The sequence below is a fragment of the Esox lucius genome, chromosome 10, assembly GCF_011004845.1.
Source record: "Esox lucius isolate fEsoLuc1 chromosome 10, fEsoLuc1.pri, whole genome shotgun sequence".
Taxonomy (NCBI): Eukaryota; Metazoa; Chordata; class Actinopteri; order Esociformes; family Esocidae; genus Esox; species Esox lucius.
The window spans coordinates 5940244-5967212 of record NC_047578.1 but is presented as its reverse complement, the minus strand read 5'-3'; the positions used below and the strand labels follow the sequence as shown (position 1 = coordinate 5967212).

At 45.3% G+C, this 26969-nt stretch overlaps 2 protein-coding genes and 1 long non-coding RNA gene across 6 annotated transcripts in view; 1 reads left to right on the top strand and 2 right to left on the bottom strand.

Moving 5' to 3' along the window:
- Window positions 1-4985: 4985 nt before the first annotated feature.
- Window positions 4986-5723, bottom strand: LOC109616217. Its single transcript, XR_002197332.2, has 2 exons — window positions 5445-5723; window positions 4986-5251 (listed from the first exon to the last, which is right to left on the bottom strand). It is a non-coding gene; the product is annotated as an uncharacterized LOC109616217 (long non-coding RNA).
- Window positions 5724-6239: 516 nt separating this feature from the next.
- On the top strand, window positions 6240-9279 carry abitram (actin binding transcription modulator). Its single transcript, XM_010891540.4, has 6 exons — window positions 6240-6459; window positions 6773-6824; window positions 6986-7115; window positions 8293-8369; window positions 8500-8569; window positions 8675-9279. Exons 1-6 carry the CDS (start codon window positions 6390-6392, stop codon window positions 8831-8833), a joined length of 558 nt encoding a protein of 185 aa, XP_010889842.1. The 5' UTR covers window positions 6240-6389; the 3' UTR covers window positions 8834-9279.
- Window positions 9241-26969, bottom strand: part of ctnnal1 (catenin (cadherin-associated protein), alpha-like 1) — a 51326-nt gene continuing 33597 nt past the window's right edge. For 3 of the 4 annotated variants that reach the window (XM_020050430.3, XM_010891538.4, XM_020050432.3), the window contains 17 exons: window positions 26645-26832; window positions 24923-25042; window positions 22912-23001; window positions 22491-22661; window positions 21707-21907; window positions 19298-19384; window positions 18800-18958; window positions 18520-18612; window positions 17596-17746; window positions 16292-16329; window positions 16064-16114; window positions 15301-15455; window positions 14780-14828; window positions 13808-13864; window positions 12930-13049; window positions 10563-10646; window positions 9241-10423 (listed from right to left, as the gene is read on the bottom strand). In XM_020050430.3, coding sequence (XP_019905989.2) covers window positions 10274-10423; window positions 10563-10646; window positions 12930-13049; window positions 13808-13864; window positions 14780-14828; window positions 15301-15455; window positions 16064-16114; window positions 16292-16329; window positions 17596-17746; window positions 18520-18612; window positions 18800-18958; window positions 19298-19384; window positions 21707-21907; window positions 22491-22661; window positions 22912-23001; window positions 24923-25042; window positions 26645-26832 — 1964 coding nt within the window. In that variant the 3' untranslated portion in view covers window positions 9241-10273. Of the gene's footprint in view, window positions 10424-10562; window positions 10647-12929; window positions 13050-13807; window positions 13865-14779; window positions 14829-15300; window positions 15456-16063; window positions 16115-16291; window positions 16330-17595; window positions 17747-18519; window positions 18613-18799; window positions 18959-19297; window positions 19944-21706; window positions 21908-22490; window positions 22662-22911; window positions 23002-24922; window positions 25043-26644; window positions 26833-26969 lie in introns of those variants that run through there. The other variant, XM_020050431.3, reaches the window with a different exon arrangement.

The window sequence follows — 26969 nt, the reverse complement described above, 5'->3', positions numbered from 1 at the left end:
TTGAGCGTGGCATGGTTGTTGGTGCCAGACGGGCCGGTCTGAGTATTTCACAATCTGCTCAGTTACTGGGATTTTCACGCACAACCATTTATAGGGTTTACAAAGAATGGTGTGAAAAGGGAAAAACATCCAGTATGCGGCAGTCCTGTGGGCGAAAATGCTTTGTTGATGCTAGAGGTCAGAGGAGAATGGGCCGACTGATTCAAGCTGATAGAAGAGCAACTTTGACTGAAATTACCACTCGTTACAACCGAGGTATGCAGCAAAGCATTTGTGAAGCCACAACACGCACAACCTTGAGGCGGACGGGCTACAACAGCAGAAGACCCCACCGGGTACCACTCATGAAGATTTCTGTTGAGACATTCAGATGGTAGAGTCAGAATTTGGCGTAAACAGAATGAGAACATGGATCCATCATGCCTTGTTACCACTGTGCAGACTGGTGGTGGTGGTGTAATGGTGTGGGGGATGTTTTCTTAGCACACTTTAGGCCCCTTAGTGCCAATTGGGCATCAATTAAATGCCACAGCCTACCTGTGCATTGTTTCTGACCATGTCCATCCCTTTATGACCACCATGTACCCATCCTCTGATGGCTACTTCCAGCAGGATAATGCACCATGTCACAAAGCTCGAATCATTTCAAATTGGTTTCTTGAACATGACAATGAGTTCACAGTCACCAGATCTCAACCCAATAGAGCATATTTGGGATGTGGTGGAACGGGAGCTTCATGCCCTGGATGTGCATCCCACAAATCTCCATCAACTGCAAGATGCTATCCTATTAATACGGGCCAACATTTCTAAAGAATGCTTTCAGCACCTTGTTGAATCAATACCACGTAGAATTAAGGCAGTTCTGAAGGCAAAAGGGGGTCAAACACAGTATAAATACGGTGTTCCTAATAATCCTTTAGGTGAGTGTATATTAACACATTATAATGTGTTATACTACACATATACTGAATCCTGTCTATATGGACCGGTGACAAACTAAATTTGAGGAATGTAACAAATGCACCAAAACCATATATGCTTCCATGTAGGTGTACTGCATGATACAATTAAGCAATTAACATCCCATCATGCTCTGTGGCACGTATACAAACGCAGAGCAGGCCCAGTTGACTTTGATTTTGTAACAAGAGGGCAAGTGGAATGGGTCTAAGTGATTTTCAAAGAAGGTTCCCTAAATGAGGGATTCGCCAAATGTTCCATGCCTCCAGTAGAGTTCCAGGGACTTGTGGAGTTTATGCAGAGGGCCCTTTGAAGATGTGCTGGTGGCTTGTGGCCCAATGCATCACTGAGACACTTTATGTTGCTTCCTGCTTTACTTCGTCAGGTGTCTGTATATGTACAGTATCTAACAAGACCATAATTAAGCCTGTCGGTTACAGACCACATGATTTGGTTGCATTCGAAAATACGGTTAATATGGATGATTGTAGCTTGCTAAGTGCATGGATGTGGAAGAAGGTTCTAGCATTTCACATAATAAAAGTGACAGTATCATAAATACAAATGCCAACATGGAGTACGTTTCCACGGGGAAATTCCACGGGGATTTTCCAAGAATACGAGAGAGGGTCTTTGGCCCATTCAAAGGCGGGTTCAAAGGAGTCCGATTGGACTGGCCAGGTTGATGATAAATAAAATGTTTCAAAAGGTTCAGGAGTTATGATTTGTGACATTCCAGACAAAAGGGAGACTGCAGCCTACAAAAAGGAGATTAAGTCTTCTAGATACACTCGCTTTTCATGGAGTCTGAAATCAGCTGGGAACCAGATGTGTCGCAAATTAAGTGAGTGATAATTTATCAGAAGCAGAACTTGTGGGCAGCAAAAGTGTGGTTTTGTTTTCGTACCAGTACATTTAGCTGTACGTTTTGCATTGTACAAACCTCACACATTCTGTAAAGTCTCTAGAGGTTTCTAATTCAAACCTGAGGAACTGTCGCCCAAGCATCTTTAAAGCTCAGACATTAAGAATTCAGTTTTACACATAAATGATTCTATAGAATACACTTTACCCAGATGAGCAACACATTCCACAGAAGCCTTTTGTTGGCGATGGGCAGCCTATCTAAGCTACAAATCAGCCTGAGGCTGTCATGAGAAGTTATGGGGGGTGGGGGGTGGGGGGGGGGGTGCATGTCAGGACAAAAGGAAACTGCACAATTTATGTTTTGCGTTCTATGGAGAAGGCTAACGTGATACACCGAAGTGCCACTAAATTCTAGAATCACTACTAAAATCTGATTATCTTTTCTAGGATATCATGCTGTATTTTTTTCACCCTTCTTTTTAGTCCTCCTTGTTTTTGTTCATTTTGGTTCCTGGTGTCTCGTGGTGGTTCCTGATCTACCATGGTGGTTCCTGATCTCTCACAGTGGTTCCTGATCTCTCACAGTGGTTCCTGATCTCTCATAGTGGTTCCCGATCTCCCTTGGTGGTTCCTGATCTCTCATAGTGGTATTTCATAATGGTTCCTGGTGGTTCTCATGAAATTCCTGGGGCAACACTATTCCTTGGAGTTCCCGGCAGTCATGTCTGGTAGCAACCTCTTGCTGGGCTTATTGGATGTGGAGAGGAGCCAGGGCCGAGAGGAGATAGGTGTTCTTGAACTACCTAAACTAGTATTCACACATAATCTAATAATACATCAATGTTAACATTTCAGTACGGCAAAGAGTGAAAAACAAATACAACATTGACAGTGGTTTATAAAAGATAATCCAGGATCCTCTAAAGAGTGGATTTTCCATCTCTGAAAATATGTAAAACCAATCTTCGAGGAGCAAATGTTGTCCTGCCATAACTCAGCGTCACGGAAAAAATCCATTTAAAAGACCATACATCCATCAATGTGTGTACAGGTGCCAATAGGAAATAACCCACAAGCTTCTACTAAATGTAATATTTAAGTGAACCGTGTCTCTTATCATCAGTGTATTTTTTGGCATTGTAACTACAGCATATTCTCAATTTATTAATTTAAAATGTAGTTTTCCGCACATTCTTCAAGATAATAAGGTCTTACTGGTGTATTGCAAGGGCCAAACCAGCCATGAAAAAGTATTGAAACTTAGAAAAGCTACTGTTAGAAGTATTACAATGCCTTGTCTGGTAAAAAAGAAATGCATACACAGCTCAAATATATTGACAAAATCCGGGCTTGGTGACTAGGAAAGAGTTAACGTATTAAACAATATTTAAGGTTATTTAACCAGGCCTTGATAACACTAGTCAGCTGTTGTTTACCACATTAACATCCTGGAAATTCGACGCAAATGCGCTCCATTCCCTGAATTATAGAGCTCTCACGATCCCTTATCAAGCAAATATTTGGCTGGGTGGAGAAGGTATGTACACAGCTAGTGCTGACTGGCTTGCAGTCCGCCAGGGAATGTCCCTCCGTCGACGGCGGGGAGCAAGGCTAGCGAGGAGCGATGAGAGACCATGTTGCAACAATAGCTGACGTGGAGATCCGGATAGAGGACTTGTTGACAAACGTATTCAGTTGCGGTCTCTTGAGGTCCGCATCAGAATAGCGTCATCACAAGTAACACGTCTATGTGCGTGTGCGTGCGCGCGCGTGCGTGTTTTACAATACTTGAGCTGAGATGCGTCAGGGATTATCCAGTGCTTCGTACACCGCTGCATATCACCTACCTCAGTCTCAGGTGTGTGAAATGAATTAATCTAATATCAGAGGTATGGCTATGATTTTATTTCAATCATTGGATATCGTATTTATGTAGATTTTTACAAAATAATATATTGTACCGATATTGGTAAGGCCCGTACTCATTCCCATTGTCCCAGCTGCAGTTCTCTCTTTTGTTGGAATCAAATTCGGACAATAAAGAACACTTCCACTGAGTAATGGAAAACAATTTTTTTAAGGCAGTTTCCGCTACAGTTTCCAAAGCTTGGCAAAAGTTAGCCAATACACGGAAAAATGCTGTACCTCTCTTCCTCATCTCAACCCTTTTCTTTCCTGCTCTCTCCATGTATCCTTTCACAATTTCTAACCCCCTCCACCACCACCACCATCGCACACACACAAACTCTTTCAACCAACTGTGTGGCCAATATGGGGTGAACTGACTTTCCACACGGTCCACATTGCCCAGCAGCCATGTCAGATATGCCTGGAATCTGACCGGTCAGCATCAAGTCTCGATTTCTCAAACTCGGGAAGGGAAAACATTCCTATGTTCCCTTTGTCCAACCCCAAGACCTTCAAATAATTACGTAATGTTTTCATTAGGGAGCAGACATTCACGTGGAGGAACATTTATGATGCCTGTGAGAAACATTAAAGCTAAGTAGGCTATCATTAAAAAAAGTGCTATTGATATCAACTTTTAGGGCTTAAGTCAGATTGATGTCCAATAACTACTAACAATACTTTTTATCAGAACACCTGTAAGAGAATTATAATGAAACAGTCTTGTTTTTAAGAGTCTACGGGGTAAATGCAGAATCAATTATGGCGAAAAATCAATATAAACATAACTGGCATACGTGTAATGGCTGTATAAGCCTAATGAATTGGCCATCGACTTGTTTCTCGAAGCTTGTTCAGCAGCGACATCTAGTGGCAACACAACAGAAGCTTAAAAGGCACAATAAAAATCAAAGTTGACGTTGCTGGAGAAGTTTGAAGCGTCAAAGCGTATGGGAAGTGTTGGTTGATTTTGATGTCGCGTGACGTCAGTGAGAATGAATGTAAGTTAGACGAAGATCTTTTAGGGCAGAGGTGTCCAACCGGTTCCACGGAGGGCCGAGTGTCTGCAGGTTTTTGCTCTCTCCTTGTACTTGATTGATTAATTAGGTCACGAATTGGTTAGTTTCTACCCTCACCTGGTTGTGTAGGTCTGAACTGGGAACCAATTTATAGGAAAAACCAAAAACCTGCAGACACTCGGCCCTCTGTGGAACCGGTTTGACACCCCTGTTTTAGGGTAACCGGTGTAAAGTTTAATGGTCGTACTGTACTGTATTAACCTGAGTATCAATTGAACATTTAATTCATACGTATTTAACCTTTTACACGTGTCATGTCTCCAAATCAGTAATACATTTTGTAAATTTTATAAACAAAATAATTTCTAAATTTTCTAGGCTCTTTGTGGATGCGGCCAGGAAAAGTCCAAAGCAATAATTTCCGCCATGCCGCTGTATGCCAATGTGGGCTATTTTTCGCAGGCTCTGTAAGGGAACAAGCTGATACAGAAAACCTGCAAGAAAGTTAGAGAAGTCGGAGTCATTATTCAGGTATTCTAAATAGCTTGACATTGATGTATGCACAGTTGTAATTATCTGTCCAGACTGGCATCCTCGTTAATCATGTTGAATGTATGACATTTTCAAGTTGTACGAAAGGCTGATCTTTCACTGTATATCACCCGAGAATACGTGAAATAGGCTTACGTCAGCAGTTCAATCATCTGCTTAAATTCTGTGCCTTCACTAGGGAGAATAAAAGGAAGCTAAGGTCGGGCTGACACTGCAAGTTTTTAGATCAGCTACAGGCGCATTTTTCCAAATTGTGCGAAATCGTATTAAAGTAAACCCAGAATAAAACATAACGCCCGTGAAATTTAAGCATGCATACACACAATTTTGGGTTGATTTTGAGTTATAGTGAGCTCCCCGACACACTACTTCCCCATACATATCCGATATGTTTAAGGGGAACCGTCAAAATGATCACCCTATGCAGATGGCCATGGTCCTCCAAAAACACGGCCTATTATTGTCACCATCCTAAAGCACACCTGTGCAATAATCATGCTGTCTAATCAGCATCTTGATATACCACACCTGTGAGGTGGATGGATTATCTCGGCAAAGGAAAAGTGCTCACTAACACAGATTTGGACAGATTTGTGAACAATATTCGAGAGAAATAGGCCTTTTGTGTACATAGAGAAAGTCTTCAGCTCATGATAAATGGGGACTAAAAACAAAAGTGTTGCGTTTATAATTTCTTTCAGTGTACATATGATTTAAGGTCAAAGTCACTGTAAAGCATTCTTCCCTTGCTTTAAATAAATAAACACCTCTAACAGTATATCCTCGACGCAACGAATAACGTGACATGGCACTAAACATCAAGAAATCCGATTAATATTGTCAGATTAAACCTAGACAACAAGACCACTTCAGCAGTTGATAGCGGACTGAAAGGTAATCGGAACGTTCGGAATTTAAATTGGATGTCTTCGGGATGTTTTGAAAGAGACGAACCAGAAGTGTGTAACACCGTTAACACTCCGTCACGATATCCAAGACTTTGCATAGTTATCTGCACCCGGATCGTTTATTTATATTTCTTATGGAATTTCCTAAAGCCATTTAATATTATTTGTAAGAATGGAAGACTTGGATCATAATAAGGCACCCTCTGTCATTGATCGGTATTACACACGGTGGTATAAAACAGGTAAATTATCATGTAGTTAGCTAGCATTAACGTTAAGTAGCTGTTCATTTACCTCGAATCGACGGACACAAACACGTGTTTGTATGTGTTTTGGGCTATGGCAGCCCGACCGCCCTTTTAAGTTGTGTACACTAATTTCATTCAGTGTCTAACTGACTACTGTGTTTGTGTTAGTGCTGAGATGTTCTCAAAAACGTCCGTACAGTAGACCTTGTCCATGCTTGTGACCAAAACCTAGATAATACGAGATGTTATAGCAAATAAAGTTCTAACCAGCTGCATACATGTGTATTATTCTTTGTGTTCAATTTAGATATCAAGGGCAAGAACTGTGAGGACCAGTGCGTTCTTCAGCATTCAAACAGGTAACTCTAATAACATCTAGTTTGAGATTAAAAAAAAGAATGTTCGTGTTACCGAAGTAATTGTACTGCAGGCACATCTCATTTCATCTCTTTGCCACATCCAACATGGATATCATAATTTAATTTAAACAGGGCCTTAATGTTTGCATCTCTTTTTATAGAATCTGTGTCATTACTCTGGCAGAGAGTCACCCTATACTTCAGAACGGCAACACAATCAAGAGCATCAACTATCAGATCAGCGCAGGCTGTAGTCGCCTGCAGAACAAGGTGTCTGGGAAGTCCAAGAGAGTATGTATCGGTTGAACTTAAGTTGTATTTTGTTAATATAATCTAGTATATAATCTTCCATAAATACTCCGCCACACTATTTTCTAAAAACCCTGTGTACGCAAAAGTATTGTGGCAGCAACAGACTGATATGTGTATGATGTTTTGATCAGCAGGGTTTGTCAGGTAAAAAAAAAGGTTTAAGAGTAACTCCCACCAAAGTTTTGTGAAAATGTACAACACTCAAGTGATAATCCTAAATGTAATAATTTAATATAATTTACAAAGTAATCAAACACACTGCTCAACCTATAGGTGGCACTAGAGACCAATGTATGGGCAATATTACTATGACCTGACTCCGTCTCACTCAGTTTTAAACCTACAAGCTGGTCTTGAACAAATTGCAGCTAAAATGCTACACATTATGTCAAATAACAGACATACTGTATCCTATACTGGCTCAGAATTGTTATGAAAAACTAGCAAACGTATCAGGTTATTTTCGCTTAGCAGCTGATCCGCACTGCTGCACACAGTTTTGAGATTTGATACACGTTTGAGCTTCACATTGTTTTCCTACAGTATACAGTGGATTGAAAAAATACATAGGTTATTATATAAAGAAAATGTTTTGATAAGGTAAACATTCACTTACTTGAGTTTTTGCCAGCATTTACAGCTACAAATCTTTTTGGGTAATTCTCTACCAGCTTTACACATCTGGTCACATCCCGATGAAAAGCATCCCCATGACATGATGCTGCCATCATCATGCTTTACTGTGGGGATGGTGTTCTCAGGTTGTGAGGGTTGGGTTAGCTGTGTGCCACACAAGGCAATTAGCATTTAAGACAAGCAGTCACATTTGTCTCTTCGAAATCTTCAAATCAGAGAACCTGTTGTGGTAATAGTTCACACATGGACTGTTGCTCCTATCCTGTCAGAGATGTGCAAATCATGTTTTCAATTATTTTTGGAACATTTATTAAACTTTATTTTACTTAAAAAAATGTGAGTAGGTTGTGTTGATCTTTTCAGATTAAAATGTAAGGCAGCAAAATGTGAAAGGATGCCTAGATGTTCAATATTCAATATACTGTGTATTGACTGATGTGGTATACAATTATCATTTGAAATTATCTTCACATTTATTGCTGAATTTTGTAGAACTACCAAGTGTATTCCTCTTTCCCAGGGAGGCCAGTTCCTAACAGAGTTAGCACCTCTGTGTAGAATAACATGCACAGAAGGTGTGGAGTATACCATTTACAGGTGATTAAAACCTTCTTCCTTGTGTTAAGTTTCTCACCTCCCAGATAATCTATGTTTTTATGGTCAGTGCCATTCATTACCATTACATATTTTAGGCAGCCAGAAATTATTTCCGGTTTTATATTTTCAGCTGCATAAGGGGTCGCCTGTTGGAAGTCAATGAAGGTATTCTTGAAAGACCAGAACTTTTACTGGAAAAGGTGAGGAGCATTTCCACAGGTTTAACACCGGTTAAAATACATTTTCAGTCAATGAGGGCTAGCATGGCTAACATTTCTACCTGTTTATGTGCGTTTGTTTACCAGCCTTCAACCGAGGGATACATTGCTGTCATCCTCCCTAAGCTGGAGGAGAGCAAGACGGTGACAAACGGTCTGCTGAGTAGAGAGGAGTATGAGAACATCCTTTCCAAACGGACCAGCAGCACCCAGCAGGGACCAAAGACTGAGCCAGAGCCATGCTGAGGAATGAGGTCAAAGGGACTCGTCACTCTTTACTCAGTCCGGCAGTAGTGACCTGCATTATTCTAGGCGCGGCTTTGTTATAGGTGTCCCTCGCCTCCTCAGACGTAGGTACCTATATCAGACCTACATCACCCACAGCATAGCGCGTACCCATAGCCAGAAATTGACTCACGCTGTTGGTGAATGACAGTGCAGAGATCTGGGATGATAGAGCTGAAGAAATGGGCCTTTTGAGTTCTAGCCTCTGCCAGGAGTTGGCAGTCCAGAGCAAATTTTTTTTTTGGAGCAACATTTTTGCTCTTTAAAATGATTGTTGATGGGATGTGAAATATGTATACAATATTTCCCTTATGCTCGTTAAGTGACCATACCGTTCATACCTTAATAAATGACAACTTAATCAACTGTTAAGAAAAATAATGTTTATTTAGATTTGTGTTGTTTATCAATCATTCAAATGTCACAAGGAAAGATAGATGGTCCAAAACTAGATCTATTTCTTCACTTCTGTGGCTGTCCTCAATAATCATCTCTAAAGCTTTATATTGGTGGTTCAGTCACCACACTAATCATTCGTGTTTAGTAGTACCAAAATCCTAACCTCTGTGAGCATAGACATTAATGCTTCAAGTAACACCGTAATACACAGTAACACAAAAGCCCACAAGGCAATTATAGGCTCCACCTCAAAGGGCACTTTATTCCCTATATAGTCTGATACTTCTGACCTAATGCATTTTGAGCCGCTTGGGAAAAATAGTGCCCCGTATAGGGAATTGGCCATTTGAATCTCACTCTTAGTCCACTTCATGAAGAACAACTTCAAAACAATGGTTCACTTGATTTGACTCTCATGCTAGGCCAATGGTCTGTTAGGATGTTCATACAATACAAATTATTCTGTACTCTACAGACGGTAGACAGTCGGTCAGATTGAGTTGCCTCTACTGATGTGGAGCAATAATAAGAGCCTTACGTTTCAGTATTTTAGCAAGCCAATTGTCATTAAACGGTGATTGAACCATCCCTGTACTCCCTTATTTGGCGTGTTGGTGACATTGCATTATTTCACTCAATAGTTGCCAAACTGATAGGATTTGGCTGGTGTATATTGGAGTAACATTGGATAGCTCAACAGACTGACAGCTGAGGGCCTCATGCACTGGCCATGAATTTAATTGCAGCATTTATTTTTTATTTATTTTTATTCGCTTACATGTGCTGTATTTGGCTGAGATGTGCTACAGGATACAGTTACACCACAAAGCAAATGGGCTGATTAAACCGACGGCAAGGGTGTTGGTGATCTGGATGGGCGCACTGCCACGACTGCCGTGCACCGACAAGACTTTGTGCCCATTGCCCCCTGGTGGTGGACAATGGAACAAGCTCCGGCTCTGGTAGGTGGCATCGGATGGGGCCAAAGGTCGCTGGACTGGACTACTTGCTCTCCAGGAACGTGAGGTTAGCCATATGACGCTCCAGGGACTTGACCCCAAAACCGTTGTTGTTGAGGGCGTTGTCTTTGACGGGCACGGACAACTGCCTCTCCATCCAGCCACGGGGGGAGGCCACTCCGCACTTCTCCGACTGGGGGGGACACAGAGGACAAGGTCAAGCAACATTCTTCTGTCACAAGTAGAATGAATCCAGCCAGGTTGGAAATCAGTAACGGGTGTTCATTTCGACAGCTAGGCAACACAAGCGGAGGTCGGCTGTGACCTCTCACCTTTCTGAACAGCTTATGACAAACTGGAAGGAGGTTGATGACCACAGTCATGATGGCTCTGGTGTTCTGAATGGACAACTCCACCTGGACACAGAGAAGTCGTGAGAAAAACCAGATACACTCTGGACAGAAAGTAATAATCATCCCAAAGTGAAAGATGACAACCATTATCCCCGTGGGGAAATATTGGTGTGTACGAGACAGCTGACGGGACCACAAACTGATTGCCAGTTGAGCTGTCTTTCTCACGGGTGTTTGATCAAACCCAACAAAGCTCGCATTTAAAAAGGCCCTCCACGACTGACCTTTGCCTGATTAAAAACACCCTTAATTCCCCTGTACTAGGCAGATGGAGGACTGATCTGTCTGGCTAATGACAACTCGAAGGAGAAAGCCAAAGCCCAACAGACACATGTTAATCACAGACGCCCGAAGTGGTAACCTAGTCCCAACATAGTGCGCCACACTGGGGTTCTCTCTCCGGGGCCTCGTCAAACGAAGTGGACTGTTTAGGAAATAAGGGCCCATTGAGGACGTGGCCCCTGTTATCCTCCATCTTCCATCTGATTTTAACCTTCCCTTCTAGTACAAGGTGACCTGTGCCAGTTCATCACCGTTCGACAGATTTTAATGGAGGTTTGTTGAGCTCAGTTAAATTTTATGGTAATTATTTTATGATTGACCTTCCTTCTGCCGGGCAGTAATAATAATGCCCAATGCTGTATTAAAATGTGCTGATTGTCTCTGTCCTTTTCATTGCAGTTTATCACAACCCCTCGCTGGTTTGATTTTAGTGATTTTTTTTTTCCCGACATAATTTTCCTTATAACCACCTTTGTTGTCACACATTTAAACTGTTTATAGTTATACAATGCATCTTTACTCAGTCTGATTTTAATTGATTTAATTTACACAGGATCAAATACTTTATTTTACATTAATCTACACACTACACCCCATAATGACAAAGCGGGGACACATTTTTAGAAATGTGTATCTCTTGTTCAAAACCTTTATTCAGTACTTTATTCAGTAAGTGACGATGGCAGCGTTCACAGCTTTGAGCCCCCTTAGCTATTCCTCTACCAGCTTTACACACCGAGAATTGGCCAGTTTCTCCTGTTCATCCTTGCAGACCCTCTCAAACTCCTTTAGATTGGACAGAGAGCATTGGTGACCTGAGATATTCAGGTCTTGCCACAGATGTTGAATGGGGTTTAATTTTGGATATCCACAGATTTGTTTTTGAAGCCGCTCCAGCGTTGTCTTGGTTGTCTGCTAAGGGATGTTGTTATGCTGAAGATTCATCTTTGCCCCAGTCTCAGGCCCCCTGTGCTTTGGATGAGGTTTTCTCTGTATTTTGCTCCATTCATCCTTGCCTCAATCCTCAGCAGTCTCTCAGTCCCTGCCGCTATGAAACATCCACCTAGCATGATGCTCCCACCCCCAAGCTTCACCATAGGGATGGTATTAGCCAGGTGATGAGCGGTGCCTTGTATTCGCCAGGCATGGGGCTTAACATTCAGGCCTTATAGTTCAATGTCGAGCTTATCAGAATCTTGTTTCCTCGTGCTCTGAGTGGCTTCTCTCTAGCCACTCTATTATAAAAGCCTGACGGAGTGCTGCAGAATGAATGTCTTTCGGTCAGGTTTCTCCCATCTCTGCAGAAAACTCCGAACCTCTGTTAGAGTGGCCAGTGGGTTCTTGATCACCTCCCTGACACAGGCCCTTTTTGCCCGGTTACTTAGTTTGGCCAGACGGTCAGCTCTATGAAGAGTCTTATTCTGTTTTTAAATATTGGCGCCTACTGTGCTCCTGGGAACCTTCAATGCATTAGAAAAAAACATTATAACCTCGATACAATTCAATCTCAGAGGTCTGCAGAGAGCTCCTTGGATGTCATGGGCTGTTTTTTGCTCTGATATGTACTATGAAGTGTGGGACTTTTTCTAATCAATTTAATTAGCCACAGGTAGACTCCAGTCCAGGTCGAGACATCTCAAGGTTGCTCAAAAGGCACAACATGCATCTGATCTGTTTGTAATGCTAAAGGTCTGAATACTTATGCACATGAGATTTCAGTTTTGCATTTTCAATAAAACAAGTTTCTAAACACACTTTTCTGGTTTTTGCTTATAAGATAACATAATGTGGAGAAAGTCAATGGGTCTGAATACTTTCCAAAGGCACTGAATGCAAATTTTTTTAGGTAATATCTCTACTATATTTTGATGACAAATCCAACGAAGCGACAAATGTTTTCACTCGCTGTTTTAACATGGAACTTCAACAAAAGTGGATTTCATAAACAAAACCGGTTAACCAAATACTGTTCTTCCCTGTATAGCTATAGCGTATCAGTAGTACCTTCTGGAAGGTGGCAGTCTTTCCCTGTACTGGTGTCCTCACGCCCATCTGCAGCTGCTGGCATAAGGCTACCAGCTTCTCCATCTCCGACAACACTGTCACCTTCTCTTCATCCACCAGCTGTCATAGAGGGAAAAACAGATGCATATTTCTGATATAAAAATCTAACTAAAAATGTGATTCCAAAACCAACACACATTTAGCTCACTAAAAATGAATAGCTTCTAATTAAATTTAAAATCCCACCATGCCAAAAGTTTAACCTGTGCCGTTTGCCTTTATCTCTCTGGAGTGGCTGCGAATCCAGTCCTTTCCTGAAGCTATTGCATACGGCGCGGATCACATTAAGACCCGGGGAATTCTATTCAAAGTCCCCGCAAATGAAAGTTTCCAGCTTCTGCTGAACATCTCAGGCCGATTAGCATAAAGAACGTGATAATTTCCAAGAGGGCACCGCACAGCTGCCCCGTAAGCCCGCTTCGTTTAAGAGCCCAATGGAGGGGGTGGGGCTCCATTAGCCAATGTTTGTTTGGAGTAATTAATCAAACAAGAGCTGCCAAGCTGATGTGCCAGACATGTTGATTATGTATTAGTGGTGCGTGCGTGTGTGTGTGTGTGTGTTATCTTTCCGGTGCCCCCGCCAGAGAGTAAGCCAATGATGATAACCGCGGAGATGGATGGCAGTCATTACTGGCCGTCACCGAGGAACATTTCATTAAACTCCAAGACGTAGGAACTTGGAGAAAGGGAGGCATACTTCCTTTGATTTGAGCTCATAGGAAACTGGAACTGTGTGACAGGATTCATTTCCTGCCTGGTGTGGGTGATTTACAGCAGTGCAGTAGGCTACCTGGGCGGAGAACTATTTGTGTGTGTACCTGGGCGGAAAAAGTGTGCAGTGAAGAACACAGCTGGAGGCCCTCCTCAGAAAGCACCTGCAGAAAAAGAAAGATGATCCCGGATCAGTGACCAGACTTTGTAAACACTGGTCTGGAACATCTGTCAGCCATATATTGTAAACTCCACTAAATTGCAATTAAGTGTCCTGTTTTGATTTGTTTTTGAGTCATGATGTTTTGTTAGGGATGTTTATGATTTATTGGATACGAAAAAGAAAAAAGAGAGCGCAAGGAGTTTTTGCTGAAAAAGAAACGGGCGGGATTCAAACCCATGATACAGCAGTGCTTGGGCAGTGGAGGACTATTTATTTGGTTTAGCAATTTTTTTCATATTATAACATTTGAGATGATAGTGTATAGTGAAAAACTAATTTTCTTTGTCATATTACTATTGTAATCTTACGAGAAAGATCCTAAAATAAGCAAAGTGTGTAATATCAGGGGTAGCTGGCCGAAACCCATATTCTTTGCGTTGATGTTGGGTTAATTATAAACAGGATTAACTGAATGACAATACACACATAAGCACCAGGATGCGAAGGCCCTTTGTCATGTTTTACTGTATTTGATAGAAGGCAGCTGTGTGTGTGTGTGTGTGTGTGTGCGTGCGTGCGTGCGTGCGCGTGCGTGTGTGTGTGGGCCCCAGTTATTGAACGACAGATGGCCTCATCAGCACTTATCCCCACCCCCCTTTTTTATTTCTCGCTCCCCCTTCCTCCCTGTTCCTGTCTTTCTCTACACTGAGGGCAGGACTGGAACACTCTGCTCTGCAGTCATCCTCTCCCTGCCGAGGACAGATGATTGTCTTGGGCTTTTTAATACTCTATCGATTGTCTTTCTTCAGGGATGTGGCTGTACTAAATTGCACCTAGGAAAGATTCAATTAAAGCCCTGTATAAAGTAGCGGAGGAGGGAGATGAGGACCGAGGGGAGGGGAGGACTGTACTCTACCTCAGCCTGGTGAAAGAGGTCCATGGTTGTCTTCAGTAGGCCCTCCCCTCTAAAAAAAATCAATAGAGGAAATTAATGGAAAGCAGATTGGATGAAATATCGCCTGCTGATAAAAACGTATAAAGTATATTGACTATGCACATTAAAAAACATCAAGACGTATCCCCCACTTTCAGATTCATATGGTGGGGCAGGTAAAAAAAAGATGCGCTAAGACAGACAGACAGATAGATGGAGACACAGACAGACAGAGACAAAGACAGAGAGATGAACAGACACAGAAACCAACGGCATAGGTTTGTATTGTATATTGGGGGGTCAGGGTCAATGGATCCCAAGATTTTCACTCTTTTCCAGGGCGGGTCACATTGACCTGTCTGTAATATTGGGGGGGTCGTGACAGAGACAGGCAGAGATGGGTGTGGACAGGCAGAGATGGGTGTGGACAGGCAGGGATGGGTGTGAACAGGCAGAAATGGGCATGGACAGGCAGAAATGGGCATGGACAGGCAGAGACAGACCTGGTGAAGAGGTACATGGAGTAGGCCATGCTGGACAGGCTCTGGCCCTGGCGGACGATGTCCTGTTCCTGGTCGTCCCACTTCTCCACCTCAGTGTCCACATCTGAAGTCAGCCGCTGTAGCTCCAGGCCAAGCTTCGATATGGTGCTCTGCTCCTGGACAGAGAGACGACCGAGATAACAGCATCGTTTATAGACATCCTCATTCTTTCATTATCATCAGTGTGAGTTATTCCTATCCTGTATAATCATGCATTATTAGCTTGAGTATAAAACGTGGTAATGCTTTTTACCCCTCCATTACATGCATTATACGCCATGGTATTTCTTAATAGCTTACTCGTAAATAACGTTATTTTGTGTAATGCTCAATCATCGTTGATGTACGTGTTACCAATACATTCACAGAGTTTGCTCATTTAGTTAAACACATTTGAATATGCATACCTTCAAAAGATAGCTATTTTGTAAATGCATATTTTATTTATTTCCCATATGGGACCCGTGCTGAAATCATTCAGACTTTGCAAAAGTTCCTGCAACATCAGCAAAATCCCCCAATGGCTTGATGGTTCAGTCATGACTCATTCATTTCCTGCAGAATTAATGTACCCGTCAGGGTGAGAAAACTGAGGTACTGGGTCCCAAATGACTCCCCATTCACTACGTAGCCCACTTCTACTTCTACCCAGGTTGCCTAGGAAATAGGATCCCATTAGGGACAGCTGGATGTGAAGTGTATTAATTGTTTTGTTCAGTTATACCTCTGCATCCAGTTTGACAGCCTTCACTGTCTTCAGGTTGGCTGAGTGTTTCTGGAGGATGAAAAGAAAATGTGACAGGTGATTGAAATGAAAGCCAGGCAAGTTTATTTGTATAGCACATACACAGTGCAATGTGAAATGCTTTACGTTAGAAAATCAAACATCGGGAATTAAATGAAGGAAAGTGAATCGACTGAATGAAATCGGAAAACGACCAACGGTACTCACTCCTGGTCTGGGAAGAGACAGATAGGCCCTCTTATCACCTGCAATGAATCACAAAGAAGGTATTTTGAGGAGGAGTCCCGACACTGAGCGTCAGATGACAAATCTAGGTTCAATCATGGTCAGAGCGGTCAAATAACTGTTCAGACCAGCAGAGTTGCTGTGCGCTTTGGTCATTAATTACAACAAAATTGAAAATGTATGAAAAGGGAGGGATTCAGTTTATTATCCCCAATACATCCTATTAGGCCTGTCAATGTTGCTTCGACACACACAGACACACACACACACACAGACTGACAGACACACAGACCGGCACACACACAGACCGACACAAAAACTGACAGACATAGACCGAATGACAGACCGGCAGACACACACAGAACGAAATATGCATACAAGCAAACACATATGCAAACACACAAATACACATGTTTGCATGCACCTTAAATGTCATGACTATAAAAGAAACAAACTGTGCTTTAATCCAACATCCTCTCCCTTTGAGTTATCCCTGCGTTGTGTCTGAGTACAAACACCCACACAGAGATTCAACTGTCACTGAATAGGTGAAAACATTCACAATATGGCAGCTCAGAGAAGCACTGGGAGTACAAAGAACCACGTTCGGTGGTGAGAGAATGGAGAGAGCACGAGAGAGAGAGAAGGACAAAAAGTAAAAGCAAGGAGAAAGCTGTCTGGCAACCGGAGATTAATGATGTTGATGGAATTTCAATGAGCTGAGGATATAGAAGTGGATCCAGCAGATTTGGCATGAATCTTATTTGCTTTTGCTGTCAAAAACACTTCATCTCTTTACATAACACACCACAAATATAGGGGCAAAACAGAACCACCACCATTTTGCAACCAGCAGCCCCACCTCAACACCCCCCCACTACCAGCAGCCCCACCTCAACACCCCCCCGACTACCAGCAGCCCCACCTCAACACCCCCCCGACTACCAGCAGCCCCACCTCAACACCCCCCGACTACCAGCAGCCCCACCTCAACACCCCCCGACTACCAGCAGCCCCACCTCAACACCCCCCGACTACCAGCAGCCCTACCTCAACACCCCCCGACTACCAGCAGCCCCACCTCAACACCCCCCGACTACCAGCAGCCCCACCTCGTCCCCCCCCACTACCAGCAGCCCCACCTCAACAGTCCTCCACCCCTCTTCTACCACCAGCAGCCCCACCTTGACGCCCCCCCACTACCAGCAGCCCCACCTCGTCCCCCCCACAACCACCAACCCCACCTCCACGGTCCTCCACCCCTGTTCTACCACTAGCAGGCCCACCTCGACGGCCCTCGAACACCTCGTTGATCTCCTTGAGCAGGACAGCCATGTCGCAGAGCTGGGACTCCCAGGCCTCACAGAACACGTCCAGGTTCTCCTTGGCGATCTTACTGGATGGATGCAGAGCCAAAGTCTGGGCCGCTGAGATGATCTGAGGGAGAGAGCATTGTTTTTCACTGAACTGGACTGGCGAAGGTTTCAACGAGACGCACTCTGTCTTCTGCACTGAAGCCACCAGGTGATTATACGGCCTTCCCATCCAGACCAGCCTGTTCCGGGACGGAAAACCAACAAACGAGCCAAGAAAGGGAAGTGACATAAATGAATCAAGACCCGGGGGATCTTCAGCAGGTATAAGTGGGGGCATGACATCAGTTTAATCTCAGTGTTTTCTAATTATGTTTGGTCTTCTGGGTCACGGGGAAGGATTTGTGTGTGAGATCAAAGGTGTTGATTCTCCCCCAATAATGTCAGGCCCGGCATGACCCCACCATGATGACTGATGACACACAGGTTAATAGGTCAACCAATCCATAAAGCGAGAGGGAGTGTATGTGTGTGCGCGTGTGTGTTCATATGTGTTCGATGGGAATAAAAAGACTCCTGTGGGAAAAGGCCAAACGAATCCTTCACACTGGGTCGACGGAGTTCTTCCTTCCTGTCTGTATTGGACAAAGTAATCTCAACGTCTGTCTCTGTGACGACCGAATGCGTTCAATGGACGGTCTGAGGGCGCAGGAGATCAAGATTTCCAGTGTGACAAGGAGACGGTTGTTTAAGCCGGCTTCACACAGAGCAGAAACGTAACTCTTTCAGCGGCAGGAAATGTGAATAGCCATGTGGGTATTACATTAATGGCCATTTTTCCGTAACGGTTGATGCCTTACTCAGGGTGCGTGTGCGTGTGTGGGGCATGGGTGTCACCTGTGGGCCGATGACATGGAAGGTCTCCTCAGCGTGTACACAGGTGATCTCCAGGGGCTCAGTCCCAGAGACGTGACACAGCAGACGGCATGTCTGGGACAGGACAAACAGCGTCAGTGTCGCGGCAAGGCGTGGATCTACGTCTGACCGCTGACGTTTAGACAGACATTTCACAGGCCCACACGGCAAGGTCGGGATGTTTTTGTTAACTGAGATACATTTTTAAATACATCCGTGCCACGCCCACCCCCCCCCCCCCAGTCCCGTTCGCATCCATCACCTCCACCAGCTGCTCCTTCTGTTCGCTGAGCGTGCGGGCGTACTCGGCAACGGCCTCGAGGTTGCCCTCGCCCCCTGAGGCCTTCAGGGCTCGCAGAGGCAGGTGTTCGGAGTAGAGCTTCAGCAGGTCCGCCGCGCGCCCCACCGCCACCTTGTGGAGCTGGAAGGAGGGAGAGCGGGAGACGATGAATACATGCGAAGCGTCCGCTCCGTACGGACACACACTCCTGCCCGCAGAAGGGCAGTAAAAAGGGAAAACACTCACACCATGGAAACAGAGCAAGGAATGGAAAAGGGTGGAGAGGGAATGAGGTGAGAAGTCAATAAAGAGAAAAGCCAAAGAGAAACGTGGGCTTTTGAAAGAGAAGGAAATTCAAGAAATACAGACGCGTGTGATGTGGGGCACAGAAAGCTCTGGATAAATCCTCTGGGACTTAACCCCTCAGGCATGGCAGACAGTGATGCCTACTGGGCAGGACTGAAGGCTTCCAGGACTCACCTCCCTGCGGAGTTCGCAGACACTTTGGCAGGTCTTCAGTATAGACAGCTCCATCTCCTCCGTGGCTTCTTTGGCATGGAGAGACTGCTGCTTGAGGAAAAGGGGGAAAAAGCAAGAGAAAAACTCATTGGGGAGCAGGAAAAGATAAGAGTGGTCCTCACATAAATCATGTACATGATGATGCTGACTTGCACTTGGCTGGTCTCCGCTGAGAAAAGGAGGCAGTTTGTAACCCAGACTAGAACACACGCTGAGACAGACACAGAGAGACGGAGACGAATACAGATATATGGAGAGAAGGTTGAAAAGGAAAACAGAAAGGTAGAAAGAGAGAAGAGACATGGATAGGGAACAGACAGCACGCAAGACGATCAATAACAGATAAAATGGGAAGGTCTCAGGGAAGGTTTCAGGGAAGGTCTCAGGGAAGGTTTCAGGGAAGGTCTCAGGGAAGGTCTCAGGGAAGGTCTCAGGGAAGGTCTCAGGGAAGGTCTCAGGGAAGGTTTCAGGGAAGGTCTCAGGGAAGGTCTCAGGGAAGGTCTCAGGGAAGGTCTCAGGGAAGGTCTCAGGGAAGGTCTCAGGGAAGGTTTCAGGCCAAGGAGACAGTGACGTGTGGTCTGGGTAGGCAGGGTAGGCACTGCCTCCTCTGGGGTTTTGGAAGAAAAAGAAATGTATGATATTGTGTTCCAAATAAATTATTTTTTTTCTGCAATGATTATTGATTTGTCAACAGAAATTTCATTTTAACTACGCCAGAAAATGTCTTTTTTTACTAAACCGCTCTCCACCATTAATGGCTAAACCGCTCTCCACCACACCCGCTCCCTCTAACTTTCACGGGCTCTGCTCCTCAAAAAGGTGGGGGCAAAAGCATTGCTTTTCCCTCTAGTTCAAGTGAATGCAAACACATTTAAAGGTAGGCGCATGCGTGGTCCATATTCTTACAAATGGGTATGGAAAAGCACCAGGCCTCTGTGCTTTTGGGGAGGAGCGTACAGTGTATTTACAGAGCGCAAGTCAGGTGGGCGTTCCTGAAAATTAAGTTACGCCCTTTGTCGTTGCCATTTGGATTTGGAAATAAAGAGACACGACTAATTTACTAATCTGTTTCTAGTAAAATGGAGACTCAAATTTCACAGTTTCTTCCGATGTAAATACAGATGCGTAACCTCAATCCCTCTTTCTCCCACAAGAAGCTGACACACCAAATCTAACCCACATGTACACACACCAAATCCAACCCACAACAAGCAGATGCACACCAAATCCAACTCACTGATGATCCAACTCACCGTTGCTAGCGAACATAGTGGAAAAGTACCAGTCATAAAAGCACCTCTATCCGGCGAGAGACGCACACAATAGAAGGCTCACCAGGGAGCCTGTCCTTCAGTGTGTTCCTGCTCTGATTCCATTCAACCAGTCACCGGAGATGAGCCTGCGCAGCGTCTTTATGCACACTTAACTTTTAATGAAAAAACACACTGTACGAAACCCACTTGTTAACAGGTCCAAGGAGACTCTATTCAGAGGTGTCCAGAGGGGGACGTGGAGCACAACGTGTTCCTGGTGATCAGAGAAGGGAACTGCCAGTCGGGAGGTGAGTCCGACTTCAGGTCTGATTTAGGACCCATAGTGAAATGCCTTTGTGGCAGTACAAGGGTGGATAGTACGAAATGGACGGATATTCTGTAAGTCTGTCCTCTAGATGAAGTCTAGACGAATCTAGATGAAAAGTCCCAGCAACAAAAGGTCTTGTGGTCATAATGTCGCACACTGTATCTGTTCCTCGTTCCCCAGACAGTTGAAGAACATTCACCGACTGCACGAAGAAGAGAAGGAGCATGTATCTTCCGGCTCTCTCTGTTTTTTTCTGAACAAGACTAACGTGGTTAAATAATGTTTCCATGTGATTTGGAAATAGAAAGGCAGGGGACTCTGTGTCTGTGGGTTTGTAAAGGTGTCCGCACGTTTTAGCAACTGAACAAAGGACAACACGTGCTACGAAAGCACTTACGCGCTGCTCAGCGTAAATCGTCAACTTTTACATCGCGCCATATTTCAGGGTATGAATAAAACCTGAAGATATACCAAGCAGCTTCCACCTTTCAATCGGTAGTATGCTCTGAACACATTTTCCCAGAAGGCATAATACACTCTCCTCAGTCTTAGCTGCAAGGCACCGGGTCAAAACTGTCTACGGTACAAACCGCTCAAAGGCTGGAGAAAAAAATACACCATGCCAGATCAGCCGCAGAAACCAAACTAACCGACCCTAATGGAACTTGGCTTTTTTGGCAATTAACGTTGGACTATTGCCGGGACTTTCGGAACTGATTACAGGTCCAGTGTGAACTGATAAAAGTGTGTGTGTGTGTGTGTGTACACATCCGGCGAGTCCCCACCTACCGCGTCCCCCCAGGCTGCAATGAGCCGGTCGGTGTCCTGCCGCGCGATCTGGCAGAGGTGCAGGATGCCCTCGCGGTGTTCGTGGCTGGTGTAGGCCGAGTCGGTGAAGTCCTCCGTCCTCTCCACCACGGCCTCCAGCTGGCCGGACAGAGCCTGGTGGGGAAGCGAGTACAAGCCTTCGCGCAGGCCCTCCACCTTGGACTGGGGTCACAGGGCACGGGGACACACTAGTCAACACCGTCGTCGTCTGGGCAATAAGGCGTCAGCGCCGAAATGTGCAGGCAGGGAAAACCATTACGAGGTACGGGCTGACAAACACGTTACCGGTAAATAATATTCACTAGTCTACTTAGCCACACAACCACGCCCAGGAAGTTTCATCTCTACACATCCACACCCTCAGGCTGAACATTAAGTAGACATATGCCGTTTAATAACATATCCTTATTGGGAGACGCATTGGGACCATCTCGTTGCACATGGTGCGGTTTTAGTCTTATCTTCAGGTGTCCCTGCACATAACACGTTTCCTTTCAGGCAACTCAAAGTCTAGTGCCTAAAGTTCGAGCCCTTTTAAAGTGATTGTTCAACCCTCGGGAGTGATGTGAGTTTCTTCGTTAAAGCCATATATGGCCACTACCAGCTCATCGCCCCCTACAGTCCCAGAGTGTTACTGAGACCCCCCCCCCCCTCCCCCCAACCCCTGTTTTGGTTTTGACAGGAAACACTTTCTTTGACACACCTCCTAAACCGCATTAGCAACCAAAATGATTCCCGCCCCCACCTTAAAGTCCTGGGTTGCGCAGTAGATGCTGATGGGCAGGGCCTTGGTCTCACCGCAGGGACGGGCATCTGTCACAATCTCGATGACTTGCTCCAGGGCAAAACGCATGCGGTGAAAAACAGCGTCTTTGTTGATGCGCGCCGACTCGCAGTCTGGATGTCTGAGGCATGTCTGCCGGGAGGAGGAAGCGCAGTTTTAGAAATGCACCTGGGGCACGACGTGAAAAACAAACCTGCGGGAAGAATGACTGTAATACATTTTAATAGCACAAAACTATTTTATGAAAGCAACGTTTTTAGGGGGGGGGGAAACAGAGAGAAATTCAGGTGAGCCACACAAAGCCTGATTTCACCCATCTGTACCAAGGTTTTCCAGCACACAGCACCACCCTGCTACGTCAGCGGTAGTTGGAGGCCCCTACCTTGGAAGCAGTAAGCAGCATCATGGTGCATTTCTCCAGCACCGCCCTGGATGCCGCCATCCTGGCCTTCTTCTTCTCATCCTTCAGGTCCTGGAAGACAGAGAGCCACGCCGGACAGTCAGAGACGTTGGCGCTTCCTGAGACTTGTGAGTGTGACCTAGTTAAAGCCTTTTGATTGATACTGTGTGCCACTGAACAGGCATGTTCATTTTTCAATCTACAGTACAACACATTCTGGCCAACAGGAACTGACTGAGCCGCACCACAGGTTCTGACTCAACTTTCTCACCCTTTCCAACCCAGTGGGAACCGATCCAACTCTCTGACCCAGTGGGAACCGATCCAACTCTCTGACCCAGTGGGATCTGATTCCAGTCTCTGAGGCAGTGGGATGTGACTCAACCATCTGACCCAGTGGGATCTGATTCGCGATGCAGTGGGATGTGACTCAACCATCTGACCCAGTGGGATCTGGGTGAGATATGGCTCAAGGATTCAGATGATTCTGGAATCTTCCACCGGCAGGATTTCAGCCATTTTAAATGACACAATATTCTCTATTTAGTGCAGCCCATTTCCTCAGAGCCCTAGGAACGCTGGCCCAAAGTACGCAATACATAAGGAAAAGTGTGCCATTTTAGACAGCCCAAATTCTGCCTGTAGATGTTTCCAGAACCATCAGTGTCCTAAAGCCATAAATCACCACGTTTTAGAAGACTCACTGGGAGAATTCATCTCACAGTAACATTCAGTGACTCCCCACTGTGTTTAAAAGACTCATTCTCCACCAGGGATTTAGTGTGTGCGTTTTGTATTATGTATGTGCTGGTGTGTGTACGTTTGTGTGTTTTGACTGAGGCCGTATCAACTCTCTCTAGGCGCAGAAATTACAAAGGAGATGTGATTATCTGTTATTATATTTCCCTGCTCTGTGCTAGGCTAGTCTCTCAATAGACAGAGGCAGTAGATTTCCAGGAGGAGAGAGAGCCATGGAAAGATAGAGGGAGAAAAGGTGAGCGGGTGACAGGGAGAGAAAGAGGGAGATGTGATATGCTTGTGAAACACATTGCTCCTCTTTGAAAGAAAAGGGACGTCTTATCCTCTTGTCTAGCCAATATCACAGCGATACACTTTCCATCAGCTAGCGAGCACAGACTCCTAAACCACAGGAACCCGTGTCTTAAATGGCCAACTGTTTCCCGTCTGGTCCACTTCCGTGGACCAGGCCCCAGGGGCCTTTGGGGACAGGGCGCCATTTTGGATCCGAGCATGAAGACTGCGTGTCTGGATCAATGTAGGATCAGCAGACGACGGAGAGGGAGAATGTCCCGAGTTCAAACCTCTACTGGCGTCATTAATTCTCCCAGAACGTCAGCTAGTTCTGTTACATAAATATGACACCCAGTTGGAGTACTGCAAACAGGGAGTTGGTTTGATTTGAAGGTCAGGACCTATCGAGGCCTATCAACACTCTGCTTTCATGGTGTAAAACATGAGTCATATCTGACCACACATTCCTTCTGTGTCTGTCTAAACACACCTACACTCTTTTTGGTGGCGAAGCCCCAGAGAGAGAGAGAGAGAGTGTGTGTGTGTGTGTGTGTGTGCGTGCGCAGCCAGGTCTCATCATCCACACACTGCTATCTGTGTCATCTCGCAGTCTGAGAGGTTACGAAGCCAATGTGGCTTCAGGCATAGTCCTCAATCTGGAGGGTCTCTCACACACACACGCACACACTTCACTTGATCCATTGAGACAGGAGCCTAGTTTTACGAGCTGGAAAGCCCAGTGGCACGGCAATGTAACTCACACACACACACAAATACATACATGCGCACACACATGCACACCACCACAGACATACATATACAGGCCTCTGCACCACCACCAGTCTGATGGTGTTTTGTCCACCGGTGTTTTGGTGATCCGACAGAGAGAGCGAGAGCCTCGGGGTGTGGGCCAGGATTAGTGGAAAGGAAGGTGTGACTTTAGGAGAAGGACTCTACTCACATTCTGCCTGTCCCCGGTCAGGTGGGCAAACTCCACCATCTCATTCCCGAACTGGCTGAAGATCTGGACAAACTCCTGGAAGGTGCACACACTCTCCAGCTGCTCCAATGTCACCAGGACCTGGGAAGACATCAGAAACACCACACTATAACTGCACACGTCTGTGCAGTTCTTCATGAGTATCTGTGTGTGTGTGTGGGTGTGTGCGTGTGTGTTTAGTAAAGCAGTTTGTCATGACAAATGACTGACTGTAAACACATGGATGACCCGTTTTTTGGAAACAGGAAAAGGACATAGTGACAAAAAGTGGATTTGTCTCCTGATTGGCTGACGGGCAGATCATTAATATCTGCATCTTCTGCTATTAGGAGACGTCACACCGACCCTGGCAAACACCTGAGAGACCAATCAATCCCCGCCATGTTACGCCGTGGAGCCAACACACTGGGCTCTGGGCTGGCTTGGGATCACCCAGATTGGACATTTAGCCGGATAAGCATGAAGACACATCACAGGATCTTCAGCGCTTAAACCAGTCTGTTTGAAATACTGCAACCGGCACAGGGAAGCATCCCCATAATTGCCCTGGGGGTGTACCCTCTTTACACCAGAGGGTAGAGCGCCCCCTACTGGCCCTCCAACACCACTTCAAGCAGCTGCTGGTGCACCATGCAGGGACTGACCAGGACCGACCTCGCTCAGCCCCAGAGGCCAGCCAGCAGGGACTCAGGGTGGTATGTTGCTGCTATGACACATAACACAGAGAGACACAGCCTAGAAGCACAAAACAAACAGGGGTACTCACAGAAAGGGATTTCTTTCAACTGGATTACAGTTGTGTCTTTTTTAGGTAAGATTATAAAGAGCCCTGCCATACCGGATTGTGCAACATTTGCAGTGTATTAATTGAAACATGTTTCAGGCTCTATGAAGGTGTTGATTTAAGTCAAAACTGTAACTCGCTCATGAATGACGGTGTGTCATCCATATCATCCATCCGGAGCTCCGTGTGTGTGTGTGTGTCAGATGGTGGGCCTGGCTCTGGGAGGGTAAACCGTAGTGACAGGCTTCAGGCCGGAGAACATTACTGTTATCAGACAGAGATTGGCTTCAAAATTAAATTGTGTTTGCCAGTAATGGGAGCAGCCCAGTTTCCTGTCTGTGCACACAGGCCTTACTAGACATGATTAGGCCCTTTCCCCCAGACACTATGTGTGTGTGTGTGTGTGTGTGTGTGCGTGCACATCATGTCCCCTTCCTGGAGGCACCAGGTATAAAAACAGGCTATGGTCTTTTAATCTGAAGGTAAATATGCTGCTTCCCCTCCATTATCTCCAGAGCAGAGTGACAGTGGTCTGTCTCTGTAGAAGAGGTCTGTCCTGTAGAAGAGGTCTGTCTCTGTAGAAGAGGTCTGTCTCTGTAGAAGAGGTCTGTCTCTGTAGAAGTGGTCTGTCTCTGTAGAAGTGGTCTTTCTCTGTAGAAGAGGTCTGTAGAAGAGGTCTGTCTCTGTAGAAGTGGTCTGTAGAAGTGGTCTGTCTCTGTAGAAGTGGTCTGTAGAAGTCTGTACCTAAATTGCTCTCTGCATCGGCGAGTCTTTGTGTATGCGTGTATCTACTGTCCCCTAACCACACTGTGACAGCGTATATCAACATGTACCACGTGTCTACAGAACACTGTCCGTGGCGCGTCGGCGCCTGAACGCGCGTCTGACTCCGTGTGTACCTTGTTGCGTGAGGCGATAATCTGTTTGACGACGATGCGGTCGGCGAGGACCAGGACCCTGGTGACGGAGGACAGAAGCATGCGGGCGGCCTTAACCATGCCGGTCCTGTCGCTGAACACCGTGGTGCGTCCATCCGCCGGGGGTGCCACCGCAGTGCCAACGTCCGTCAGCTGGGCAATAGCGTCACCTAGAGGACGAGGAAAGACGGCCATGATGAGGATGATGGTGTTGATCGGTACACCGCGATCCCATTCGGCCCCTTTGAGGAATTGAAAAGGGGTTTATGTCACAATTCCTTACAGTAGTGAGTCATTTTAGTAAGAA

Bases quoted from the DNA above. Each gene is read 5' to 3' on its own strand.
- abitram (XM_010891540.4), top strand. From the start codon at position 6,390: ATGGAAGACTTGGATCATAATAAGGCACCCTCTGTCATTGATCGGTAT. The intron at 7,116-8,292 runs GTATGTATCGGT...CCTCTTTCCCAG, and splicing joins TGTCTGGGAAGTCCAAGAGA to GGAGGCCAGTTCCTAACAGA. The intron at 8,370-8,499 runs GTGATTAAAACC...TTATATTTTCAG, and splicing joins GTGGAGTATACCATTTACAG to CTGCATAAGGGGTCGCCTGT.